The sequence below is a fragment of the Mizuhopecten yessoensis genome, unplaced genomic scaffold (genome assembly GCF_002113885.1).
Source record: "Mizuhopecten yessoensis strain PY_sf001 unplaced genomic scaffold, ASM211388v2 scaffold11145, whole genome shotgun sequence".
In the NCBI taxonomy this organism is placed as follows: domain Eukaryota; kingdom Metazoa; phylum Mollusca; class Bivalvia; order Pectinida; family Pectinidae; genus Mizuhopecten; species Mizuhopecten yessoensis.
Genome location: NW_018408902.1, coordinates 2,448,186 through 2,470,885, shown reverse-complemented (window position 1 = coordinate 2,470,885; position 22,700 = coordinate 2,448,186). Strand labels below are relative to the sequence as shown.

The 22,700-nt window shown below is 34.8% G+C and overlaps 1 protein-coding gene across 1 annotated transcript in view; it reads left to right on the top strand.

Moving 5' to 3' along the window:
- Positions 1 to 3,095: 3,095 nt before the first annotated feature.
- Positions 3,096 to 22,700, top strand: part of LOC110466872 (zinc finger CCHC domain-containing protein 2-like) — a 37,699-nt gene continuing 18,094 nt past the window's right edge. Inside the window, exons 1-5 of the mRNA XM_021523678.1 lie at positions 3,096 to 3,902; positions 15,388 to 15,565; positions 20,914 to 20,990; positions 21,682 to 21,753; positions 22,213 to 22,276. Coding sequence (XP_021379353.1) covers positions 3,423 to 3,902; positions 15,388 to 15,565; positions 20,914 to 20,990; positions 21,682 to 21,753; positions 22,213 to 22,276 — 871 coding nt within the window. The 5' untranslated portion in view covers positions 3,096 to 3,422. The remainder of the gene's footprint in view (positions 3,903 to 15,387; positions 15,566 to 20,913; positions 20,991 to 21,681; positions 21,754 to 22,212; positions 22,277 to 22,700) is intronic.

Sequence of the window (22,700 nt, the reverse complement as noted above, 5' to 3'; positions counted from 1 at the left end):
TCCAACGTTCTGTGAACGCTGCAATTCAAACGTTTCCGCGAGGCTGATTTATTATAATTTCAACGATGCACTATGGAAATATTTCAAAACTAATCAATTAATGTGTTATGTTTGATTTCATACAGTTTCATGCTTGACTAACGTTAATAGGTAATGTCTTAGGAATAATGTTTTTCTTAACTTTCGGTATTTTTAAACATTGTTGTCATGTGGGATGTTTGCCATGAAATACGTCTTGGCGAGTCTACTTCAAAATGGGTGAACCAAATTTGCCTGGGTCAAGACCTTTAAATAACTGTTTACATTTACTTAAAATTTAATTTAGTATCATTGCCTTTTTACATAGCAACGGTATTTTACATAAATATCATGGCAAAAGAATAAATAAACTAAAACATTAACTTTAAAACTCTCTGTTTTAAACTACACCATTATATATTGTCTAAGTCAATGTGATACTGCCCAACTTCAACAAGTAAATTTTGAATGCTGAGATTAACTCTTACCAATAAAGTGTGCTGCAGGTTAGACCAGATGTAATATATTTGGGAAAGCACGGGATTACCCGATTTGAAACAAATATGTTCACATCATCTTTATCCAAGGACAAACCTTTTTAATCTTGAATAACAGTCTCAGATATAAAATAAAAATACAAATTGTAATTTCGAAAAGTGATACTGGCGTTTAATTGGAGGGAAGCTGATAAATCTACGGCTAATTATGATATCCTGTTATTCCCAGTGCTCTGAAAAACAACAAGTGTACTGAAAATGCCGTTTTAAATATCATTCCAAACAAATACTATCGCATAGTTTATAACCATTAAAAACAATCACGTTTCCAGGACTGGCTCCTGGGTCCGGCCTCACCCGCGCGTTGTGCAATGTCTGGGTCGAAACATGAAAGCATATATATAAACAATTGCTGTGCATGAAAAGTCGATTACATTCGCGTTTCAACGATTGACCATGTGATCCCCTTGGACCTATATTAACTCAGTCATTACATGAAAACGAGTGTTACAAACAACGGATAGGTATATGACGTATAATTATAGATATTGACTAAGATGTCGGACACCACTCTGGGAACTTACTCCCAGGGTAGAAATCAATCGCTGTATAAATGAATAATGTAGCCCCTGCTGAGGTCGATATCAATGCCCAAACGTCAAAATGAGGAATTCGATGTTTGAATTCCATTTCCTCTTGACAATGCAAGTGGATTGCGTTTCAATCAAATTTGAAACCTAGAGACGAAGACATTTATCGTTATGTAAATGAAGGGTGTTTGTCGCCCCTGCGGACAGAGCCAATAATGAGAAAGTGACATTATCATTAAAGAAAACATTTCGACGTGATAAGATGATAATCCAGGTGAGCAATACTGGCCGCCTTGGCCTCTTGTTCAGTATAGGTTAGTCAGCCTCGCTATTTTCCAAGGTTGGTCTCATCAGAGTGCTGATGTCTTTTTTTTATCTTCAATTAGAATTCATCAATGGCCTATAAAAGGCAATACGTACATACTAAAAATAACCTCCAATTATTGGTTACAACGAAAACTACATACAATTGATTTATTAATGAAAAACGTTTCTGTAGATCCATTCTTCAATTAAAACTTACTAATTCTTTTCATATAATATGTTTGTAGGACTAATGTACGGGAATTAACATTTCACGGCTGGAGCGACAAAAGAGGACAAATAAAGCAAAACCCCGGGAATTGTTTGTATGCTTGTCAGGTTTTAATTATACATCGTCTTCTAGTTATTTAGCTCATGCAGTTGGTAGAGCGATGGACTGGGAGGCTTGGGTTCGTTGGTTCGGTCCCCAGCGTAAGCACACTAAACTCCTCTTTCTTCCCTGCTACATACACACTCACTCAAATCTAAGAAAATTTGTTCACGGTGTACTGAGTCTTCCATGGGTTATGCTCATTCTACAAGGGTTATGCTGACTTAAAAGCTCTCTGCGCCCCTGGAATGTGTCATGACAAAAACTCAGTGGGGTCGCAGTGTGCGCCACCATGTGGATGAGACAAGGACTCTAGTTTGATCCTTTAATAAAGAATCTCGCGGTAGCGTAACGGTAAAATTGACTAGCTTTGAGATCGGCGTCGCTCCTCTGTTATCTCCAAAGGACATGTATCTTGTACATGAGACCTATCAGCGTGCCTTCAAATTTGCTATTCGTGACATATTCCAGAGACCCTGTCGTATTGAGGATGTGCATGGGTTGATCCACAGTGACCTGAGAATGTGTTATATTTTATTTAACGTCGCATATATTTGAAACAATAAAACATCAGCACTGTTGACTGTTATTCTTGCGACAAACATGAAGTATAATACACACACAATCACATGCAGGTAATTACAAAGACTAGTTAAATGACAAACAAATATCACAGAGGCAATTTAACAAGTAAAACGAAAGTACACAAGCAAAGCAGCACATGCATAATCACATAAAGGTAGCAGATAACGTGCTAAACACTTGTATGTCACATAAGTATTTCTAATTTAGTAGCTGTAGATATATTTGGTGAACCAAATAACAAATTATAAAGTAATTGGTGTTCAGAGTAATTTTACACGTTTTAGGAGATTATATAGGTCAAATTTCGATAAAAATGCCAACCCGCAATGATGACATTAAAACGTGTAAAATTTCTCTGAACGCCTAATTCAGGTCCAAATATAGCTGTAAAAAATGCTCATGCCCCTGTTTGTTTTATCAACACGTGGACAATTTGTTCCGGTTGCACTTTCATAGTTGGTACTATATTTCAGTAACGGTTTATAAATGTATAAAAGCTGGAACAAATAGAGGATTTGCCGATCGACAAGACCCAGTTGTTCACAACCTGAGTAGAAAAAACTCTTCCCTACTGAAAGATTTTATTCTAACGATAACTGTACCTAAATTCATAAAAACAACTAAACTGATTTTGTCCAATATTTTAAAGTCAAATACACATATCTACAAGCACAAAAAATATGTATAATTTAGCGTAAAATAAAATGCAGATTTGTCCATGCTGGATCTTTGAAGTATATTTTCTAAAATAATTCCCGAGTGCATCACGCGTATATTGTCCAAGTGCTCGGCTGGCTTCAGCAATTTTAACAATTAAAGCTGAGTGTGACACAATCCAATGATCGATGTTTTCGCAGTGACACAAGATAATCGTTATAAGGAAAAGTGGTGAATATAGACGATCAAATGACATTCACGACGGCAGTGCATGGATGTCATGTCCTCTTTTTGATTGGATGATTATGCAAAATGCCCGGATACAACTATACATTTACCTATGTCGTGAAGAAATTATAGATGGCGGATGGATTTTGTGAGCCCGATCTTTTAGTATTTTAGCTACTTTCCTGAAGAGGAAAGTGGTATCCAATCTATACCATGGTTTGTAAAGAATTCGAGGAATTATGTGGAAAATTTGGGAGTCTAAGTCCTCATAAAAGGATAGATATCATGTGCGGAATGTTACGTATGTGCCTGCCTCCTGAGTTGAGATTCATAGGCTCCGTGGTTGAAGATCTAGCGAAAAAAGATTATCACTTTTTACGAGAACATGAAATCAGAGCAAACAGTCAGGAAAAACTGAGTGAAATTAAGCATAACGATCCACATGCACTCGCTAATAACATGGCTCTGAGCCTAGCCCTATTGCATTCATGGAATGCAAGTTGTGCAAACATCATCTTCGAAATTTTAACCAGCAACTTGAAAAGTGCTTTCGATGTAACTTGGGCTTCAGATACAGCAACACGAGATGTGATTTTATTGGTGCTTATGATGGCTAAAAACCATCCAGCTTTTACATTTTATCAAAAGACTGTCATCGGCGAACATAATGAAAGACAAAATATCTTGCTGACGGTAAGTTGAAGTAGGTCAGTCGTTATCACTCGCCTCCATAGTCTTTGGAAGTTGGCAGAGTAAATCAATTAAGTTCCCCCGTGCCACCCTGTTTTACAGTTAACATTAACATACAGTTCTGCAAAATGTGCTATTCAAGCAATTTGTACTGTCACCATGTAAACAGTGCTGTATTCGGTGTACACAGAGACGTATATACTACTAGCTTTATATGTCTCTGGTGTACATGTACTTGTATATAAACACCACAAAATACATACTTGATCAAAAATTAACATCAATCGCAATATTGATAAAAATTGCTTTATTATAATTATGAAATGTAATCTGATGGCAACTAAACATCAACATCAAAATTGTAACATAATGACTTAAACTTTGACAAGTTCACACTAAATGCAGCCCCTTCCCCCCTGCATCCCCCTCATTACTTCCTCGGTTTTAGCTAAATGTGGCTAAGAGGAGTTACTGAAAAAAACATGTATAACAACTGTGTTACATAACATCATTGTGATCAAACAAACTAGTATGTGTCGGAGAATGCAGAGTTTTAATATATAATGATATTTATAGTACTGTAAAACTTGAGAAAATTGCTACTAACAGGTAGACCTATATTTCATGTGTATTGCAATCTGCACAATAATTAATATTATTGATTAAGGGTTTCAATCATTTTATTATGCTCGTATATGTATACGTACCTGTAGTTCCGTATATGTACATAATGTTAAATATCAATAATATTATATACATGGTAATATTGATATGACCAAGATAAACTGTTATCAAGATATCGATATTAAAACAATAATTGATAGTGTCAACTTTTTTTATCAATTGATCCAAACCAAACATATGTACACAGTCAGAGCAATTATAACTCAGTCAATTTACACTGGGTTATTGAATTAATGATACCATAAATTCATTATTATTTGGTATTGCAGGTCTGAACAGTAAGGCTATAATGATTATATATATATATATACAATAATGAATTACATGGCAATTGTTACATGAATACCCCCAGTCACATTATTCTGACAACAGACTAATGAGAGGTGTTGAGGAAATCGGTGCTGAAAAGAGAGGTTAAACAAGAGAAAAAAATATTAATGTCTTTAGTGTTTTGATGGGGCACCAGATCAACACAATACATAGGACAAGCCCTGCATCAGATATATATGGCTCAATTAACTCATTCACCCCTGAAATTTCATAATGAACTATTCCAACCTTTGAATTGGAAGAGCTCAAATGTGTCTTCAGGGGTGAATGAGTTCAGAAAATAAGGGTCTAAAGTTGAGGTGTTCTTTTCTACATCACTCTGAATAAGAACAGTTGGCTCATTTCTTTGTATACCCATATCTGTAATAACTACAAATTGTTCACTGTTCAACAATGCAACCATTTTCCTTTTTCTACTAGTACAGTATTACATTACATGTGTCATGTACTGTGTGCACAATGTGACACACCATGGCCAGTCATTTGCTGTTCCTAGGTACGTACGCCGTGCCACTTTTCAATAAATTGTACAACACGTTTCTGTGAATCCTATACAGTCTGCTTTCAGTTTCTGTTTCAACAAAGCATTTTCATTGAATATTTTATCAATTTTATTTGTACATGTATGTACCTGCAGATATCAAGAAAGCAATGAAATCTACATAATTAGAAAGTGAAAGTAAAATATAAACTGACCTATATATAAAGAACATCAAATTAAATGCCATGATTTAAAAACAAATGAGTGGTTCAATGATAGGTGTGTTTTATAGTAGTTACAGTGTGTTAGGGTCCATATAGAATTAATCTTCCCCTATCTTGAGGGTGTGACATGTACAGAGAAATCTCCAACCCGAGGGGTGATGTACATGTTTTTTGGTTGTCTAACCCGAGGCTCTGCCATGGGTTAGACAACAACAAAACATCACCCCGAGGGTTGGAGATTTCTTTGCTACACCTTCAAGGTAGGGGATGATTATTTTTCTCCCATCCTATTATTTCAGTCACAGCTCCACTGACAGTAGTCTGTCATGTTTGTAAACAAAAACACATGCATATCGTCATTCACTTTTGATGACGTAACAATTACAGATGACACATTTTAATGACGTCACAATTGAACATGTGCTACTCGGCACGAGGCTATCACCCCCTAGGGGTTGACAAGCTGATCTTTCCTGGCTAAAACGGGAGTTACGCCTGTGAAGGGTGGGGGAAATCTATCATCATGTGTTGTCTTACTGTCACCAGTAGTGGAAAGGTGTTCATTATACATGGAGATGTATTCGTACACGTCAATGGAGATTATTTACGTCAGTTGATATATTATAATGATATGCCAATCAAGGTTTGTGTTATTAGCACAAATTTTCTAGCATCAGTCCCCTTCGTCTTGGCATTCAGCCAATGTATAGCTATATGATCATGATTGAACAATATGCACAGGTGAATTGTAATCAGTTAGGTTCTCATTGTGTGCGAAATTCATTTCATGGATTGTATTTATATAATTACATGAAAATCAAATTGTATTTATTTTCTGTCTCCTTCTTTGTCTGCAGTAAACTAAATTTTTAAGTTTTTCACTATTTTATTTTGCCTGATGAGACACATTCGATTATTTTTATTTTTTTACTCTTGCTGCAGCTATATGGTGTGAAACAGTTAGTGTATTACATCACTATAGATAATTTATATGTATGCTACTGCAACCTTCCTGTACTTGTTATATATATACACTAGAGAAGACCACATTGGGTGTAGATGTAATATCTAGACTACTGCAACCTTCCGGTACTTGTTATATAGTACTAGAGAAGACCACATTGGGTGTAGATGTAATATCTAGACAGTCCATCATCACTGTACATGTACTTTCATTAGTTGTATATAGAATGCCTACTTATAAATTAATATGCATTTGTAATTGTACTGACATGCATGCTTTGCAGGATGCTCAGAAGTTCAACAAATAATTTTGTCTGCATGCCCTGCAAGTCATTGAAGATAGATTGCCATATAAAAATGTGCAATGGCAAGTGTACTCGCTGTTAGTAATATGTATAACAATAATATGTAGACAACATACAATGTATAAATTTATATGTATAACAGTTCATTTTGTTTTATTGTGATATTTAGTTCTTATTACAAGCTTTTTAACCAAAGTTTATATTATTTTACTTCTGAAATTGCTAATTGTCCAGAGTCATCTGATGAAAGCCCTATGAAACATGTCTTGGAATGTAATATACTTAACGTCTAGCTATATAGTACTAGTCCAGTTGATATAAAGAATAGCTGCATGGAGACTATATATATATATATATAGCATCATGGTACTTCCCTGGTAATGATACAATGTACATGTGCATGCACTTGTAAGTTGTACATTTCACTGATCACAACAGGTAAACAGGGTTAGACACTAACTGCTTTTGTTTGGTAGTCCACATGTACAGGATTAGTTGAATAGATTACTTATAATTACTAGTCCTTTGTCAACTGTCCATTCTGTCTTATACATTTTTACAAATATGTATATTGTACTTCATTTTCCATATCTGCAACTTTATTTCCTCATGTAACACATATTATGTGTCTGAGTGTCAATACAATCTTGCTTGTATACATGCATGTACAGTAAATGTACTTGTCCATCCTGTCAAAATTTAACATATGAATTCATGTACATGTACCTCATGTCACACATTTTCATGTGTCTGAGTGTTGGAAATAAAATCTGAAATCTGTCAATGTAAATAGTCCAAGATTTCCTGATAAGGAAAAAATTGCAATCTACAGCACGAAACATCAAAAGTAATTGACTGTAGGAGACTTAAAATAACTACTACTATAAATATATGGTAAAGTTTGAGGAAAATTTTGACAATCACACGATGAATATCTTATTTTTAGCAGTTTTCTAAATTTTAAAATGAAATGACTAGTGTTAGTGTCGACCCCTAGGTAAATTATAGGTATGTACATGTACATGTACACGACACATTAAGTATCATCTCCCACTATAGTTTTACAATCTAGACAATACTATTTACCGTTTTGATTTATGTGTCACTCTGATAGATTTGTTGACAGATTATTTGTTAGTAAATATATATCTACTATAGGAGATAAGATTTTGTCATTGACGTCTATAGCGACGTACTACATATAACTGTATAGCCGCAACACTAGTAATCTTGATCCACATACATGTGTATCTATATATACTTGACCGAGAAGAATTTGACCCCAGATAAACCCACACATAACATGTATTTTCATCTTGATCTTGACCTAGTTTTGAAGGTGCTGCACCAGGAGCTAAACCCCAAAGAGATCTAGCCTTTGAGTGCCGTGTACACTATACATACATGTATTTTATATTGACTTATGTTTTCCATTCTTGAGGTTATAAGCTACAGATGTATATATAGCTAGCTAGCTGATATATAGGGTAACAGTACTTTTCTGTTAGTACTTAAACTGTTCAAGTGTGTGCAATACATACATGTACATGTTGCAATTATATGTAGTTTTAATAATTAACCAATGACATTATGACAATGTATACATACCTGGGGTAGCATATATATATATATTTAGGCATTAGTGAATTGTCCAATTTTCAAGAAGATGAATACAATATACCATGAGATGGGGCTGGCTAGTAGCTACTAAAACACAAATAATTTCCAACTTTAGCCATCATAGGAAGAAATTGCAGGACAAAAATCTCTAAAAGTACATAAATGATTCTTCATTTAAAAAAGAAACGTATTTGAAAAAAAAAGACTTGCCTGTATAATATCATAGATTTGGTAGTTCTATATACATATACTTATTCAACTAAATGAATCTGAGGGAAAAAATGAGCTGTAGGGATTTTTTCTGATATTGAAAACCCCAAGTGCGATGTTTCACACAATGCATACATGTACAAAAATTGAAATTAAAAAAGGCAATTTAAAACCTGGTGCCATGTTCCACCAATTGTCAGTACTGCAGCATCAGCTTATTGAATCTATCAAACTACATGTATGTCCATGTTTATATGTATTTTTTTAGTTTTCATATTTAGACATGCAAAAAAAAATCAAAATGACTCCAGTTCATGTACATTTACATATTTCTCAGTAGCACATTAAATTTGTCCCAGTAGTAAATGATATATGGAAGGATATGGAAACTCCAGAGAAAATGGACAGATTTGAGTGGGGAGACGATAGTTTCCTTCCTGGCGAAAAACAAGTATATATTACAGCAGCGTGCTTCGAGGAGTGGCTTTGTATGATGGTCACATAAAGTTAGCAGTCATAAATGAGAATAAACATCTTCCTTCTATTGAATTCTTTAACCCTTTCATTGCCACATTAGTTACAATGTATATAGGTGTATAAATTACATTAATTCAGTAAAATTTAAGATTTTTCAATCATTTTATTCAAATGTCAATATCTTTCGTAATATCCATGGGGTCTTTATGAAATTTGGCACTTCACTTGCAAATTACCTACTGATTATGAACATATATTCAAATTTGCTATATTATCTCATTAACCTGTAAAAAATACAGGTGAAAAAGCTAATTAAAGGTAAAAATTTAATGAAAATGTTATTGAATGCATATAAAATGAATGAAAGTGTTTGTTGTTATTCATATTCTACTTACAGCAGTAAACTATGATCTTCCAAGAACACAATGACACATTTGTTACAAATTATATATCTCAGATAAGTTCAGGTAAGGTAATAAAATGATCAGGTAAATTAGCACAAATCTTCAACTAAAGTTCTTAGTTTTATACCTACATAAAACAACATTTGATTGTATCTAAATCCTCCAAATATGCACTTCCATGATGTACTGGCAACCCCACATTGTCAGGTAAGTTTCAAGTATATTCCTCATCAGGTGAGATACAGGTTAACGAGCACAGGTGAGATACAGGTAAATATTTTCAAAATTCAAAACTAACAAGTTTCTGAAGCTTTTTGTCCTTTTTCAAGACTTTTCACACAAGTAACTTTCAAAACTGATTAGTTTATCAGTACTCCAATAGTTGGTTATTCTTGGAAGACGCGTACACCCATCATTATATTCACAGAAATGAAGGCACGCACCTCAGATGCTGACGTCGGAATCCATTTTGGATCTGGGCCTTTTTGGTCTGCATATCTGTTCGTCTCAACTGCTACGGTTTCAAAGAAAGTTTGTGGCAAAAAACGTGTAAAATATTGGAGATGATTTGCATCAGACGACAATTCGTAATTTACACCAGTAGTTTCAGTGAAATCCGGCAAAACAATATCCGACAAAATACGAGTCCATTCCCGATTCAAATTTCCTAAATATGGGTCGTCGCCATTTTCATTTTCACTTTCAATTACCTGATCGTCGCCAGAATCGCTCGTACCGGTACCATCCTCATCATCGTCAGAATCATCAGAAATATCAATATCAGATTCATTGTAGGCCTGCTAAAGTTCATGTTGTTTTGATATGAATCTTGTGTTTGCCTCGTCGATATTGTGCTCGTCAAAACCATCAAAGTCAGACTCATCCGACGACTCAATGTTTCATTGACGAAGTTTGAAATTTCATCGGAAAAACTGTAAAAACTTCTGTTTTACTCCGAAATTCCTGCAGGCTTTTACTCGGTTGTAAACCGGAAATAACAGCCGATCATAGTCACAAAAACTCTTGACGATAATGACGCCTATTTCCGCTTGGTTAGGTAGCAACGCAGGGACGCTGTACACGGCCGGTTTCGGCCAGATTAGCACTATACGATTGCGGCCGGTTTCGGCCAGTTTAGCAACGAAAGGGTTATTCTAAAGGATGACTGCTACCTGCAACGTTCAAACATAATATAATGATAAGTTAAGTAGCACATCAAATTGTATTAAATATAGTATACAATGTATATTTATGGGCAGTCTAGTTCAAGGTCTTTATTACTACGAGTTTGTAGCCAATCATGACTAGAACTGCGTTAGATTCAGTGCATTATTATGTATTACAGCTCAGACATACATGTATACAAGCAGGTAATATAAACAGACAGCACTATAATAGAATTACCAGGTAGATTAAAAAGGCGGTGGTGCATTAAAGGTAAATATATATAATAACATCATTTCAAAACATCGGTCCCTTTAATTTCTTTTTAAAACATTTTTAAATACAGTTGTACTTTATGATCAATAGATTTAATATTTCTTTTGTACATTTTGATGGCAATTTTTCTGATTACTTTAACATACTGGGGTTTGGAATATGCAAGTTTTTAAGTCTATCAATACAGGACATTTCAATACTAAAATGTATGAAATTCATCTTCTTATGTATAACGTACCGGTCTATTTCAATTTTGAGATGATATGTCTAATACTTAGAGACAAATAGAAATGCTAGACTGACCACTTGCATTGACCATGCATGGAACCACAAACACCGGGGGCTGTCAAAGGATATTTGTCTATTATATAATTAAATGTCATCTGTACATGAGCCAAAGCACAGTCCGTTGTTTTTCCAATAAAATGTAAACGTTTGTCATGAATCATCCATCAACATTTTGATGCTTATAACTTTTTCTCATGAACCAATGTGTGGTTTTCAACTGAACCACATGCACGGGGACCAATTTGGTTTAGGAGATCGAGAACTGAAGTTGTTCAAATGGGGATCATGCATGCCCTTCCAGGGGGCTAGCTAGGTATACACGTAGTGGGCTGGTGGGAAGGGGGCAATTTTACACAGTCTGTTGAAACTTCACTGACAAATTTTCAAGCCATCTGATGTCCCTGGCAATAAAGAAGAAATAAAAGTTTAATATAATTGATGTACGATACGTACATGTACTTATTTATGTTGATAGAAATGTTGATAAAAGTGCCAAAACAAGTACTGAAACGGAAGAGAGAAAGGGGGGTTTGTAAAGGCCATGGCCAGTACATGTATGAACAAGCCATAGGAGTGTCTATAGATAATGTCTGTGTTGTATGGTATATATGACTTACTGGTATACAGTATTGGGAAATCCCTGTTTTGTCAATCATACTATAGATCACTGGTGTGTTGAGGTGTCGGTGATAATAAACTATTTGTGATGTTCTTCAGTTTGAGTTGCAATTGCTGCGTGCCCTGCAATATTGTTACCGAACACAAGCAGGCCTGGCTGGCAGCTGATATATGTGCAATTTCATTGCATGACGGAATGGATATTGCATTCTCTGTAGAGAAAATTTGTGTACACACATCTAAGCCATCAGATGTGATTATATTGTCACATACCTGTTGCTTGCCAGTGTTGGTAACATGTACATGTATACTGCAGCGGAAAAATAACAGTACACCTTATAAATTGCAATTTCACAAAACGATTAGTTACACGGTTGAGGGATAGTAAATTATAACACTGTCAGGTTATAGCAATACCACCTGGTTTAGTAACCCTGCTGAGTTAATATATTAATATACTTGCTGCTGAGTGAGTGTAACCCTATACCTAGTTAGTAATTAAACTCTTCTGAGCTATCAACATTATAGGTAGCAGTATACAGTAGAGGGTTGTGGCCATGGGTGATATTTTTGTTAAATGGCTAACCCCTGTATAATGATTTGTAAAAAAAATACAAAAATAAAACTGTACTAAAATTGGTATAAGCATGATGAAGTGGGCTATGTGATTTTTTTTTTTAAAAAAATGGTTCGAGAATAAAATTTTGGCCATAATCGGAAAGGGTGCCTACACGTACATGAAAAACTAGCTTCACAGGAGGTAAAATTTTGACAACAGCAAACGACGCAAAATTGCGTTATATGTCAGGTTAGAAACACTGCCTGGCTAGTTACTTGTAATGTGGCTTGGTTAGAAACACTGGAATAATATGTAAAATTGTATAATGCTGCCAGCATGGCTTCATTTATGAATAGTTATACATACAAATGATCAGGATTAATATTCTGTCCAAGCAAATTGTATTGAACAAAATTTATGTCATGGAAAAAAAGAGTAATAAAGACAGTATATATGAAAACAAATAATGGAGGGGTTTTGTCTTTATGAAGAAGAATTCTTCTCAGAAAAACCTCAATTACATTTAGGATTATAGATGGCCACTTAAATTTTTTTGGCAGCTGCAAAATATCTGAAAAAATATCTTTTTATCATGTTTTCCATAATATGACCCTTTTCCTCTGACAAATTATTACAAGGGATATAAAGCGGAATGTACTATTTAAGTATTTTGATCAGATCTTCAGGAAGACTTCCGCAATGGATGTGCATGTATACTGATGTAGTCATTCAAATAATGTAATAGCTTATTTACAAAAAGCTTCAGATGCATGTGTATATATATACACATAGTTTCCTTACTGTTAAGTAGTTGTATTTGATGATATGTAGTTTTAAAATAGATTTTGCTACCTAATTGCTATCTCTATATAATTGTAATGGATAGCTTGTTATATATATTAGTTTCTGATCACTTATACATGTACATGTATGATGAACAGTAGGAAAGTATGTAATATTTATGTTTAAATAGTTTTACCTCGAAACTATCTCTGTAGACGACTGTACATTAAAATGTTGGATCAGCTTATAATTAGTTACCGACTCGTGTAATGATGAGCAAGTAATAAGGTATGTGATGTTTATATGGCTTTACATTTCTTATCTTGACATTTATAATGACATTTAATAGCTTATAATTAATTCCCAATTGGGTCCAGCACTATCACAAGTATGGTATGTGATGTTTAAAGAGGTTCCTTCTTCATAAAAAATATAAGCAGAAATTAAAGATATATACCTATACAAACTGTATGTCTAGAGTGAGAGATAGCTTGACTTTGAGGTGGCTCAACACACCACTTAACTTTCACCTTCCCATACATATTATTATTAGTAATGATATTTGAATAGCTTTCAAGTTCCCATCTATATAATATGACAAAAACACATACAGCTTTACTGTAGGTGTTCATGTGTGCCTAGCATTATATTTGGTGGTCATGTATATATATATATATATATAATGAAAAGGGATTAAATGTCCATGTGAAGGAAGCAAATATAGAAAAAATAAGATTATCGACCGACTAAAAAACTAGCTGCTTTCACCCTTCACAGGGCTCTTCAGGTTTATTTAAAAGAACAACGTCGTGACGTCACAATTGCATGTCATCACACTACAATAGTAACGTGACGTCACGAAGTACACTAGATTGGTATATATATATGCCAGTTATACCCATTGTACATTACCTGTTAGGCCTACACTCTAGATGCTCTGTTTACTGATTATAATACAGCAGCAAGTGTCAAGTTTTATTTGTAACCTTGAACCTGAACTCTGCATATTGCTGGAGTTTATAATGGGTCAGTAGGGTCAACTTCTTTTAATTCATCAATCACCCCTGTAGACACATTTGAATTCTTCCAGCTCACAGGTTGGAATCGTTCATTGTGAAATTTCAGGGGTGAATTAGTTAATGGAAACTGGAATGGGGTTATATGTATATGATATATATAGATAAACATGAATATTGTATATATGGAAATATTAAGAGACGGTCTGTTAAGTTGATATATTTTGACCTTGTGAATGAAGATAAAGAACTCCACAAGAGAAAACCTTCATTTACCCTTTCACCACTGTAAACCATATTAATGGACTCATCCATATCAATGCATGGTAGAGTCTACTAAAGTTACATAGGGCTGAAAGGGTTAATTTATTGTTCATTAGCTATATAGGTATACCCATCCCCAGGTACATGTGGTTTAGTTCATGTATATACTTGATTATATGGGCATGCAAGTTGATGTCCTGTGTATATTACACTTATGATCTCTACAAGTCTCATGAATACAAAATGTATCGGTACAAATTATTATTGTATGCATGTACATATACCGTACATACCAAAGAAAAGAACTAAAAGTTGACTGTTCAAAATATGATCTGTTTTATTCATTTTTACAAAGTTTTGCTTAATTTATCAAAAATAATATTTAATACGTATATTTTCCAGATGACAGATTTGTAAACAATTCATCTGTTGGCAAATCTTGATTTCCACATTAAATTCATAAATTGTGACTCTATGTCTAGTATGTGTTTCCTAGGTCCTGTAATTTATTCAGAGTAGAATCAACAGACTGGAGTATACATTACTAGCTATTAGTTACTAATGGGCCTAATTCTCTGACTAATTAGAACATCCATGGATTTTCTGCGAGAATAAAATAGAGGTGAGAGTAGCCTGTTAGTAATTGCTGGCACCCATCCAATTCTAAGATATATATGCCAAAGTGATCATGAGGAGAGGGCTTTTATTGCAGTCAAAAATGGTATGCATTGGTTAATGTTGAATGTCCATACCTGTCAACCAGTTCCTATGTACATGTACAATTTTTGTAGTCTAAATATATATCTTCACTTTTTTTTACAGTCCAACATTGAGACTGAAGCCAGTGCAGCAACAAGTACTTCAACAACAAGTACAGTTGCCATGGCAACCGGTCACATGCTGCAGGGTCCTATGATACCCAGGGCCTGTAACTGCTCCACTACACCTCCTGTCAACTCCAGTCCCCCAATCCCAGCACCTTCACCTCACAAACACAAAGGTAAGTGCTGCTGACCGCTGTTAAGTCATGCCCCCATCCTAACATTTTCACCTCACAATCATTAACTTTATGATAAATACTTGATTACAACCCCTGTCAACTCTTTTCCACCAGCCTAATAACATTTTGATATCAAATTTACATAAAAATAAATAGTACACTACAACCTCTGTCAACACCTGTCCACCATCCTAACATATTCACCTCACACATAAAGGTAAGTACTCGTCTACAACTCCTGTAAACTCCTTTCCCCCATTCTTTCATTTTGAACTCTGGTACCGTAGTATAACATCTTTATCTTGAATTTCCATCAAGATAAATACTAGATCTAGACTACAGCCCCTATAAACTCCAGTCCCTTAGTCTAACCCTTTCAGTTCACATAAAGATAAAATACTAGACTACAAACCCTGTCATCTCTTGTCCCTCATCCTAACATCTTTACCTCACAAACATAGAGATAAGTACCTGGCTACAACCCTGTCATCTCTTGTCCATCATCCTAACATCTTTACCTCACAAACATAGAGATAAGTATTCGGCTACAATCCCTGTCATTTCATGTCCCTCATCCTTACATCTTTACCTCACAAACATAGAGATAAGTACTCGGCTACAATCCCTGTCATTTCATGTCCCTCATCCTAACATCTTTACCTCACAAACATAGAGATAAGGACCCGGCTACAACCCTGTCATCTCATGTCCCTCATCCTTACATCTTTCCCTCACAAACATAGAGATAAGTACTCGGCTACAATCCCTGTCATTTCATGTCCCTCACCCTAACATCTTTACCTCACAAACATAGAGAAGTACCCGGCTACAACCCTGTCATCTCATGTCCCTCATCCTAACATCTTTACCTCACAAACAAATAGATATGTACCCGGCTACAACCCTGTCATCTCATGTCCCTCATCCTTACATCTTTACCTCACAAACATAGAGAAGTACCCGGCTACAACCCTGTCATTTCATGTCCCTCATCCTTACATCTTTACCTCACAAACATAGAGATAAGTACCTGGCTACAACCCTGACATCTCATGCCCCTCATCTAACATCTTTACCTCCCAAACAAATAGATATGTACCCGTCTACAACCCTGTCATTTCATGTCTCTCATCCTTACATCTTTACCTCACAAGCATAGAGAAGTACCCGGCTACATCCCTGTCATCTCATGTACCTCATCTAACATCTTTACCTCACAATCATAGAGATAAGTACCTGGCTACAACCCTGACATCTCATGCCCCTCATCTAACATCTTTTCCCCCCAAACATAGAGATAAGTACCTGGCTACAACCCTGTCATTTCATGTCTCTCATCCTTACATCTTTCCCTCACAAACATAGAGCTAAGTACTCGGCTACAATCCCTGTCATTTCATGTCTCTCATCCTTACATCTTTCCCTCACAAACAAATAGAGATGTACCCGGCTACAACCATGTCATTTCATGTCCCTCATCCTTGCATCTTTACCTCACAAGCATAGAGAAGTACCCGGCTACACCCCTGTCATCTCATGTACCTCATCCTAACATCTTGACCTCACAAACATAGGGATAAGCACCTGGCTACAACCCTGTCATCTCATGTCCCTCATCCTAACATCTTTACCTCACAAACATAGAGTTAAGTACTCGGCTACAATCCCTGTCATCTCTTGTCCCTCATCCTAACATCTTTACCTCACAAACATAGAGATAAGTACCCAGCTACAATCCCTGTCATCTCATGTCCCTCATCCTAACATTTTTACCTCACAAACTTTGAGATAAGTACCCAGCTACAATCCCTGTCATCTTATGTCCCTCATCTAACATCTTTACCTCACAAACATAGAGATAAGTACCCGGCTACAATCCCTGTCATCTTATGTCCCTCATCCTAACATCTTTACCTTACAAACGGCGGCAACGGCAATGTCAACATCAAGTTTTTGTGTTTAAGTTAGTTTCTCTGAAAATATAAGTACCACACCACCAAACTTTGACCATTGATGCATCTTAGCTAGGAAGTACATCTCAGCCCATGCATCAAATGCTGGAAGCGGCCTACCTTTCATGGTCCATTGACTGTCAGCATGATTTCCATCAACATTAAGTTTTTGCATTTAAGTTAGTTTCTTTGATATGTGCATTGATGGTCAAAGAGGGGCACAGGCGAGACATATCAATCTAAATGGCTTGTATTTATAAATCATTGAACAGAACTAGACAAAATATATTGGGTGGAGCAATTCTGTTTGATAGCTATAGTCTTGACATGTCCAAGCTTATCTCTAGCTACCACATGATAATGACCACCATTCACTATTGAAGTGTATATATGTAATAGGAAGTACAATGTATGTTACGCTACAGATAAGCTGTCTGAATTATTCAGATATATTTAAATCTTATCTTAGCATTTTGATGTGTTGGTACATTCTTCTCTATGAAATCTATCAAATTTGTGTATTTAGACACATGAATACATGTATGTTAATATATAAGATGAATTTTAGATATTGTCATACTGTATCATAAACACATAGGCCCTATACAAACTTTTTGATCAATGATTAAAAAATGAATGGCTGTTTCATACATTTTTGTGTCACCATTTGTCTGTCATCTGTCAATTTTTCCATTGAAAGATTACTTCTTAAAATCTGAGTCTAGAAATGCATTTCTTCTAGTAAATGTTCATTGAAGTAGGTTTCAGCACAGATTCCAACATAGACTTATCAAATTAGGTAGATCAGACTTCGTGATAAGAAAACTTTCTGTGCGGGCATTCATATGAAAATATGTCCGTCTCTTTTATTTGTTATTAATAAAGATATTTCCATGCATTGACAAGAGTCATATATTACGTTATTGTGTATCCTCCTGCGAGTATACTTGTCAAAATGTGTGTACGAACACCCAGTAACTTACAGTAATCAGTAACTTTAACATGAATATTACGATTTTCCATATAGAAAAATTTCTATTTTGGGCATAGACAACTAACTGATGTGGTTTTAATTTTGCACCTGATGTATAATTAGTACCTTATTACACAACACACATTTTACATTGTGGAACCTGTATTGGAATATTTGACCATACCCATTTATTATTTATTCCTAGCTGGAGATCTTGGCCTCATTATCGTGTATAAATCAATTTGTTTTCCAATAATCATCTGATAATATCTTTTATGTGCCTGCACTGACCACATGCAACTTTTAATTAACTTGAGGCCAAACATAATCAATATGAAATGGAGATTAAATGATAAACTAACAAAATCGACTTGTGTAATGGGAAAACAATCCTTGATATCCTGGTTTCGTGATAAAAGGAAGGTCATTTAAGGGGATATGCTGGAAATTCTTAGAGGGTGGACTACCTCTAGTACATGAAAAACACATATGCAAATTTTCATGATGTGACAAAAAACTACAACAGGTCCTCGTTATAACAGTTCTCCTACATCTTACAGCAGACGTAGTATACATGTATACATATGTTCATAAGAAGGGGCCCCTCCTTAAATGAACGATGAGCAAGTCTACCTGTAGTTATTTTACCTGTATTTACCAGGGGTGTTTTGTAATTCTATAGTGTAGGCAGGTGTACGTGTACCTATACATCTATTGTGACAGCCGTTGTGACACACAGTAGGAGAGTACAGAAATCGTGACAAATTCTAATAGCAGGGTAACCTTGTTATTCAGTGATAAAGCTATTTTTGTCAAAATTTAAATAAAGAAATGTTGCAACTTCATATAATGTTTACTGAAAATATAACTTTATATTTAGGTCCACGTCATCCAATACCTAGAACTATACAAAATAAGTACTCAATATTGCAAGCATGTATACAGTGTGTTTTGTTGAGTGGAAAAGCATTTGATCCAGAATAAGATATAAACATGGTAATTCAAAAAATCTTCTTTGCTTCGAAATTGAAATTTATACAGTGTTTATGCCACACAAAAAAAAGTATAAAAAAGAGGTTTTCTCTGAATAGAAATTAAAGATCAATAGTTGTTTTCCTGCTTTTCTTGCAACAAGAAATGTTAAAATGCCTGAATATATGAAATTGAATTAACAAGTCAGTGATGCACAAAGGGATGTACATTTCACATTCAGAGTACTAGTCAGCACATTTGTTTTGAAAAATTCAACTAGCCCAACCTATCTTTTTCATAGTAAATGTTGAAGCTTTCTCTAGCCCCAGCATAAAATTAACAAGCCCTGGGTTAGTGGAATTGTACACCTCTGGGCACACCTCAACATAGAAATATGATTAAACTTTATGGAGGAAAACATTAATGTCTAAATGTTACAGATGATCCTCATGTCCTTATGTTACCAAATGGAGTAACTAAGGTAATATAGACTTATAATTATGATGGATTATTCCTTTATCATTATACAGGTTTAGTACCACATTGTGTGTAGAATGAAATACAATAAAGCTGTACAGTAGGTTTATTTACATAATAGATGCAGGAATAAATGATATACAGTATAGACATCTAGTATCTAACAAATGTCACCAGAAACTACAACATTTCACTTCATCCTGTGATTTATTTACAGTCATTGCCTGTAATTAGCTTACTGTGTATAGTGTTTTTGTAATGTCACAAAATGTGCCTTATGCATGGAATGTTACAGTGAATTTTACGATTAAGTGAATTTCACATTCCTCCATGTTTCACACATGATTTACATGTAACTGAAGTTTTACTCAAGTGTTCAGTACTAAAACGCCTTTAAAGTGTTCCCATTTCAGGGTCCTGTGCACAAGGTCAAGGTCACTTACAATAGATATAGCTGATTTATCATTCTGTACTCTATTTTGATGATTATTCAAACAATTATTCATTACTAAAATACCTTGAATAGCTTTGCATATCCAGTCCAGAGCCCAAGGTCACTGTATTCTAAATAAAAAATGTCTGCCATCAACCTAGATCTACTGTCTATATTTTCAGTTACGTTTGAAGGCAGTTAGTGCTGACGTGATACATTTGACACATCTATGTATGTTTCAGGATACAAAGTCAAAGATCAGGTCACTTTCAATGTTACAAATAGATTTTTTTATTTATTTAATAATGAAATGTACATCAAGGGCATTAATGTCTCGGACTCGTAGATATTGTTTAGTCTATGTATGGTCCAATAAGGGACATCCCAATATAACCATGCTTTGCATATATGTTTTGTAAATCAAAATATGTAAAAAAAAAAAAAAAATGAAAACAACTATGATCATGTAAATATTTGTAATGTGTCAATTTTCAGTTGAATCATGTATGAACAACATTTATTTGTTTTATCTCTTCCACAGTCCACATCTGTAACATAGACGTGAAACAAGACAAAGGGCACCGACGCCATGACAGAAAACATGAATATCGGTTACAGGTAGGTGCCTTTCCAGGAAATGAATAATGGTTACAGGTGCACATTCTTTGAGAAAACTTAAGATAACTGAAACAGTTGTGCGCCCCGCAAGTTTCAGAATACAAATATCAATTACAGGTACATATTCTTTGAGAAAACACAAATACCAAGAAATTGATCAGTTACAGGTACATTGTATGTATCCTTCTAGAAGAAATAAACATGAATTTAGTTACAGGTGTGTATATTCTTTCGTTATCAACAACTTGTTGAAATGTTACACTAAGCTACCATTCTGTAGGACTGAATGTGTACTTTAGTTGTTTCATTAGACAAGTCCCAGTTAACATTATCTACATTCTTTTCTAAAGATGTGATTTGAATGTCAGTGTATTTACATGATGCTTTCAATCAATATTTACTTCAATCTCATAAAATTTGAACATGCATGTGTCACATTGGAAAACTTGTTGAATCTCAGTGCACTTTATACAAAATACTTAAAACAGTTTATTTTGGGAGATACATTCACACTGGAACAGGTTGTATACTTGTTATAACATAGAATACCTCTGTTAGTATAGAAATGGCACTAGGTACAACATTCAGTGTATACTCACACTATTTGCCAGATATATCATGTATCTGTCTACTTTCACTTTTGTTTTCTGCAGAAATACATGACTGTATGTTTTCTGAAATCTATATATAGGTCACCTGGAGTAATGGTGAGACTAGTACAGTAAGCAAGACCTATCAGGAGCTGCGCGAATTCCAGGCCAAGGTACGTATACTACCCTTCTACCATTACGGACAAATATTAATCAAAGATAACGAACGTCTCATTTTGGAATAAAGGGGTTATGGGGTTTTCTAGATATTCACTTATGTATAGTTAAAGAAGGAAATTGAACAACTTGTCATTCAAATCAAATGGTGCATGAAGCAAAATAATAGAATATGAAATAAAGCTTTGTAAAAACAATGATGATGTTATTGATGGAATGTCAAAGTGAAATCGGAAAAAAATACATGTATACATATGAAACTATGATGAAATAAAAGTTTTAACCGTATCAACACTATGATGCAATGAGATTCTAACAATACCAAACTACGGTGTAATTTGATTGTTAAATTATCAAAACAATATAGAGAGGGGTTATTACAGTTTCACGAGTGTCCAAGTAAAGGTATTATTTAATGTGTCATTGATGGCTTATGTTTGTCCTGCTTTGTTTAGTTGGTGAAGGAGTTCTCTGCCGAAGCTAGTGCTCATAAACTAGAGAAAAAGCTGCCATTTCTCGGTAAGATATAATATTGAAGTTTTTGTTTTTTTTGCTAAGTCATTGCATCAGTATAGTTTGTGAAGATCTAGACAGTACTTAATGTTTTAACTGAAAAAGACAAATTAAAATCTTTCTAATACTGTAAAATAAAAAAAGTGATTGCCGCTTCTGTTTTTACCCTTCAACAAAAGGGCCAATTAAACACAAGGCCATTTTACATATTAACAATATCAGTAAGTACACTCGAGTGAATATAACATAGAACAGATTTATTAGGTCCCCGTATCGGAGATACGGGTGCCCTATAGTAATCACTCTGTCTGTCTGTCTTTCTGTCTGTCCGTCCACAAATTTTGTTCCTGGCTGATAACTTTGGTATTTATTGACCGATGTACATGAAACTTGGTTAAGATGTTCAGTTCACAAAAATACACATTGAGGT